We start from the raw sequence: 6,720 nt of genomic DNA, 5'->3' as shown, positions 1-6,720 counted from the left end.
CTTTTGTTAAGAATGAATAGGGAATCTTGTACTCATAATGGACTTGATTGGCCTCTACTTTTGTTGAATCTCTTATTATGGAGTGATAGGGGATGTATGTTGTATACAGTACAATGCACATATATCAGAGAGAGAGAGAGAGAGAGAGAGAGAACTTGCATGTGGATATCTAAAGATAAGAAGTATTTAAAGAATAAATATCGGTAAACCTTGGAAGAAAGTACATCTTTGTACAATATTATGATTGAAACTATGGCTTTGGTATCCATAAACTAGAGGTCTACCAAATCTTCCCCAAAACTCCCTATGTTGTGAAGTTTTTTAAAATTTAAATTTTGATCTTATAAGACTCATACTCCACGTGGCTACATTTACTAGTAGCACCTATTTTCTTGGGACTTGCCACACAACCTTTGACTTCAGTACTACACCTATCACTACAACAAAAAGGCCTCATAGACGCACATTTAGACGCGATTTTTGAATATAGAGAAATTCTTACGGGCACGTCTATCTGCCCGTCTATTTGCACGTCTACCATTTCGTGTCTATAATGGATGTATCAACGAATTTACACGCACAAATAGACGCGCAATAGACGCACATATACACACACATATAGACACGCTGGTAGACGCACTTTTACAAACACTGATAGATGCGAATGAAAAACAAAAAATGTCATTTCTAAAAAAATGATATTTATTTTATTTTTTAAATTTGAATTATGAAGCGCGTGTATAAGCACGTGTAGTCTGCATTATAGATGCGCGTATAAACGTGAATTATCTGCAATTTAGACGCGCAAAATAGAATTGGAAAAAAAAAATCAGAGAGCATGTACATCAGATTGTGTATTTGGAAAAAAGACAATGTATCTTACAGGCACGAGAATTGAAAATAAAAGTCCATGTATTCATTATATATCAAAAGCATTTACAAGGGAAGTTTAAGTGCTTGCGACTAAAGCGTGGCCGCAAGCAGTAGGCTCAAAGAGATATCATACATATACAAGAAAAGAAGGCCTCATGAGGAGGTATGGTGCTCCTCTACGAATCTGAAGAGGAAACATCTTTGCTAGTACCACCATGGCTACTAGCGTCGCTATCCCCCTCCTCGCTATACTCCACATCTGGGTTCGCCTACACACACAAAAGATCAGGGTTGCTTACATAGACAAGGTGGAGAAAAAGTTATAATTAGCTATACTTTTAATAGGAAAGTAAGAAAAACATACCTCCTTTGGCTATCGAATCCTCATGGCCCGATTGTATTGGTCCTCAGTGATGAGACCCTCCTCATAAAAGTGAAACCATGTCGCTGCGCGGTTATGGCCTCGATGGTAACCTACCTCTCTAGGAGTAGGTGTCCTACCAACGATGGTAGTCTGCAAAACATTTAGAGATATACAAAAAATTATGAGTCACAATACATTAGACTAAAATATATAAAGAATTGAAAGAAATATAAATTTAAAAAAACTACAAATCAAAATATACTTACGAACTCTGCCTCCCACGACTCTCTGTCGCCCGATCCGTAATGCAACGATCCCATTGTTTCCATTTGGATCCGTCGTGCCTCTGCGTGCTAGTGACTCTTCACTTTCTCAGCTGCTTTCTTCTTGGCTTTCTTCCACTCTATGCGGTGGCACATAGGTGGTTGGCTGTAGGCTCCACGCCCCTCCTCCAACCTCCGTTGTGAGTCCCTGGTCCGTGTCATGAGGTGGGATCTTTTGTTGTGAAGCATATCCCTCACTTTTGTATGCCCCTAATCATCCGAGAATCGCTGACCCTCAGGATTTGGGTATCTCCTATGGACTGCCCTCAATACCTCCTGCCACAAGCCCCTTTTCTGATTTTTGAAGGCAATGAAACAATCTTTATACATCGCATGCACGACGCTCCTCATGTATACCATTACATCCCTTCCCTCATCATCATGAAAGATGCCACCAACATCTGTAACTCTATAGTATTGGCATACAACCTCCTCTACGTGATCTACTGGTGAGGGTGATCGCTCGCCACCTCCTAGGCAACCCCCACACAAGCCTTGTCCTCCCCCTCAACTCTCCCTCCTCCCTCTCTGTCGACTACCCTCAGTCTTGCTGGATGCACGAGCTTCTGCAGATGCACGTGCTTCTGCAGGATGCTTGTGCTTCAGCCGATGCACGTGGAGCATATGGAGTACCTTCATATGGAGTACCTGTATGTGGAGTACCTGCATGTGGAGTCTAGGAAGTAGTGCTAGGTAAAGATGCTAGAGGCGTCCCAGACATGACACTGAACACCTCGTCCGCTGTGGGAGAGCGGCCAAGGTGTCTGGTCATCTCTCCCATGAAGTCTTCCCTACTAGGAAAACCTCCAAAAAATGCATTGACCCCCCTGCCAAAGGAGGCCAATGTATTATTCATGCGATCCACATCTGGGTCATCGCTAGATGAACCAGGATATGACATCTGCAAAAAAAACACAGGAAAAAGATAAATTTATTTGCATACAAAAAATCATATATTACCTACATTTTCAAAGAGCTTTCTTTAGACATTGAGCATAACACTTAAGTGCTAATGCTTCTCTTAAACAAGAAAACTGATAAACACAAACATGGGATTGGTCACATTCATCATTGCAAAAATATATTGTTTACTTATCAGAACTGGGAGACCTGGCGCGTGTATCCCCGCGTCTACATTGTAGGTTAGACGTGCCCTCAGACGCGCTCCAGAGTGAACCTTCTATCCAGCGCGTCTATCTGCACATCTAAGATGCAGCACAGACGCGCAGTCAGACACGCATCCCAGGTCAATGCGCGTGTATAATCGCGTGTAGACTGCAGGTCAACCTTCTATACAGCGCGTGTATCATCGCGTATACACTGCAGAGCACACACACCAGCACATGCGCTCTAAGACGCGCCCTCAGACGCTCTGGGAGGAAACATTTTTTTTGTCTATGTCTGCATCTACACTGAGATGTAGACGCGCTCGGTCGGCCGATTTTAGGCCGACGATTGCTATTGATGATTTACAAAATGCAATACATAATGGAATCACAAATCCTAAATACACAGACAAAGCAGAGAGAGGAAGAGAGAAACAAAGAGAGAGAGAGAGAGAGAGACTCACCTTGGGTGTTTGGTGTGGCGAGTGGTGGCGCTTCTTCCTTCTCCTTCTTCCTCTCCTTGGTAAGTTACCCTCCCTTGATGCTTGCTTGCTTGCTTGCTGCTTCTTCTTGTTCTCCTCTTTCTTGTTCTCTCTTTCTTCCTCTCCTTGGCTTTCCTTTTTCCCTTCTTGTGTATTTGAAATGAAAGAAGAGGTGAGTCATGAGGAGGTGAGGCATGAAGAGACTAGGTGAGGCATGAAGAGACTGCATATCGGCTAAACTCAAGCTTCAGAACCGCAAAAAATGCAGGAAAGGAAAGGCGCAGTTTGAAAAGAAATGATTTAAGTATGGTTTGAATTTTGACGTGTGAGTCTATTTTCGTGTATATATGTGTGTCTATTGTTCAGATAGACGCGAGTATAGACGCGAATATAGACGCGAAAATAGACGCCAATATAGACGCATAGTTAAACATGGATATAGACACGCATTTGGGCTTTATCATAATTTTTTATTTTTAAGATAAGTTTTGATAGTGAATTCTTATCATAATTTTTAATGTAGTTATGATGATTTTTGTGTATTTAAAATTGAGATCTTATGTAAACATATGAATGACAAATATTTTAATGTTGTCATGAATTAGGTTTAATCATGTCGACGTCATCATCACCTAGTGCGGTGCAAGCTGGTGAGTCAATGAGCACATCCTCAAGTGAGGATGAAACATTGCGTCCTCATAATCGAGATGCATGGCTACGACAAAAAATTAAATGCATGTGTGATCGTTGTCGAGGGTGTATTTTTCAAGCACGTCGAATTGCAATGTCACACCTCAATTTGTATGGAGAATGGAACCGAGAAAAATCATCGGTATTCATTGTTTTTTTTTACCACTAAGATTGCATGTCTATGTTACGGGAATTATATATCAACGTACATGAAACTCCCTTTTGTGGTGGTTGAGCAGGATGTGGTGCCACATCCTCAGATGCTCCCTCCCAGGCATCGAGAGACTGCAGAACGTCGACGCGAGGAGGCAAAGTCTTCAAGAAGAGTAGAGACTGATGAGCATGATAGTATCCCTCATGAAATGCCCCATCAAGTCGTAGAGGATGAGATTTTGGACCACATGGTACACCATCTATTTTCGCAACCAGTGTCGTATTGCTGCGCATTCGAGGTGTGTAAACCACCCAAAAGTTGTGCATGGGATTTGGTACTTTGTACATATTTAGTTGTTGTGTTTACATTTATTTTCTGCGTATGAGTATAGTGAGGAGGAGTTCGAGGCATAGTGGTGAGCAAGATGAGATGCTTTCAGCCTATGTTGTGCAAGGTCAAGAGAAAAGCAGTTTATCATGTTACAAGCAAATGCAAGATGAAGGTTGTATTCTTTGCAAGGCAATATTTGTCCTTAGCCTTCAGGCATGCATAGTAGTCATAGAGAAGATGACATTACTAGAAATTATACAAGCAAAGATAACACAAATGCATTGAAGGATGTGTTGGATGATGGGGCTTCACCAAAAGCAGCTGATTATGATAACAGAATTGCCTTACATCTTGTCGCTAGTGGAGTTGCTACTTCAGTATAATGCTCTTGACAATTCAACGGATCGTTGGGATAGAACAAGTGTTTTGCAACATGGCTGATGCAACATTTTAACTTATAGTTCACACATCTCGGCTTCTTTGCGAGCATTATGGTATACACGGGAACTTAAAAAGATGAAGGCCGCTTTTCTGTGTGTGATATGCTATGGAAGAAAGAGTGGCTAAAAAAACAAAAGGGGATTGTGAATAGAAAATGGTAAGAAAAGCAAAAAGGCTATTTGAGGGAAAAAAGGAAGCTTTTCTAGGAAAAGAATGAGCTTTTTGAATTGGGAAGGAGGGAAAATAGAGGAAAGGAGCAGAAAAGTAGACGAATGGGAAGGGGGAGAGGGTACTCTGTCGTCGAGACATTCCAATTCATCAAAGAAGATCTCCAGCCTTCCATTGCTCATGAGGAAGCCTTCCACTGCTCATGATAGAGCCTTCCACTGCTCATGATAGAGGGAACCACTGCTCATGATATAGGGGACCAGAAGCACTTGGTAATGAGGGCGCAGAATTCGGAGAAGGAGGGGAGTCGACACGCAAGGATTGAAGCGTGGACTGAGGCGCAGGTCAATTGTGTTTGGCGATAACACACTGTCAGTTGAGAGATATGGAGTGCAGAGTACCAGGAGCAGGTTGCCTTGTTGATCCGCCCAGAAAGTGAAAAGTTCTTACAAGGCAGAAATGGCTCAGAAGCTGTATCGAGTAATTAGAGCATGCACTGAAATAGGGAGAAAAGGGGGAGTTTTGAACGTGGGAACAGAGGAGGGAGGCCTGTAGCGAACCCTGTGGAGATACATATGGGACGCGGATGTTTGAAAAACGGCTGGTGTGGCAGAAATGGAGCTCTGTTGATGATCAATCCCTGCGCAGATGACATCAAGAACATTCTGGCTCCGTTTATTTGCAAACGAGATTCCCTGCTTTCCTGTTGTTAAATCGGCAATCATGTACTAGGGTGGCAGTTATTCAGGAGGAGCGATTTATTTGAATTTTGCAGCACGAATAGTGCTGAGAGATAGAGAAGAGAATAGTGTCAGCTACATAGATCAGGAGAGCAGAAGTTTGTCTCTTGTTGGCGCTTTTATCCAGATGATGGAAAGAAGCAGTTTAAACAGCAGGCACAGACTAAGGCTCAAGAGCAACTCCGTCGACAAACTGAAGAGCAAATTCAGGCTCAGCGTAGACAGACAGAAAGAGAAAGGGCAGATATAGAAAGGGAAACCATCAGAGTAAGAGTTATGGCTGAGGCTGAAGGACGAGCACATGAAGCTAAGCTGGCTGAAGATGTCAACAGAAGAATGCTTGTGGAGCGAGCCGCTTTGGAAAAGGACAAGTGGATGGCTGCAATCAATACTACATTTGGTCATATAGGAGGTGGCTTGAGGGCCATTCTTACTGATCGTGACAAATTAGTAGTTGCAGTTGGTGGACTGACTGCACTTGCTGCTGGAGTGTATACAACAAGAGGAAACAACAAGTAATGTATGAAGAACAGAAAAAACTAGTCCAACAGCAGTCTACAATTTTATTCTGGTGTTATTCCTGCTGATGTGGATTATAATAGAGGTATAATTGAGAGGTGCTACTGGATATAGTAGCAGAGAAACTTTCTTCTTGAGCTTCTAGATACTGGGATATCTAATTTAGATATGTATGAAGGGAATCTGCAGTAGAAGCCTCTAAGGATTCAGACTAGCCAAGGCAATGGCTCACAAGATTTACGTTGCGGTGGAACTGTCCATGTTACCACAAAGCGCATCCAGAGAGAAACAGAAGAAGACGAGGTGATGAGCCAAGACGAAGGCAGTCAACACTTACAACTATAACTACTGAAAACAGATTCAGTGTTTTGAGTTCTTGAGAGATGGTGTCATACATCTATAATTACTGAAAACACCACCTTCATCAATGTTTGGAGAAAGAGCAGAATATTCATAAATCAGATGCTAACACTAAACTGAAAACAAATAGTTACCCAGAGCACCCTGGATTACATGAATTCTTGAGGAGG

The 6,720-nt window shown here is 42.3% G+C and overlaps 1 protein-coding gene across 1 annotated transcript; it reads left to right on the top strand.

The window, feature by feature from the left end:
* Positions 1-5,390: 5,390 nt before the first annotated feature.
* On the top strand, positions 5,391-6,190 carry LOC148017517 (uncharacterized). The gene is made up of 2 exons (XM_087662759.1): positions 5,391-5,478; positions 5,799-6,190. Exons 1-2 carry the CDS (start codon positions 5,391-5,393, stop codon positions 6,188-6,190), a joined length of 480 nt encoding a protein of 159 aa, XP_087518885.1.
* The last annotated feature ends 530 nt before the right edge of the window (positions 6,191-6,720 follow it).

This window comes from Lygodium microphyllum, chromosome 22 (assembly GCF_053477565.2).
Source record: "Lygodium microphyllum isolate KBCC chromosome 22, Lygodium_microphyllum_v1.1.10, whole genome shotgun sequence".
Lineage (NCBI taxonomy): Eukaryota > Viridiplantae > Streptophyta > Polypodiopsida > Schizaeales > Lygodiaceae > Lygodium > Lygodium microphyllum.
This window is presented reverse-complemented; position numbering and strand designations above follow the sequence as displayed.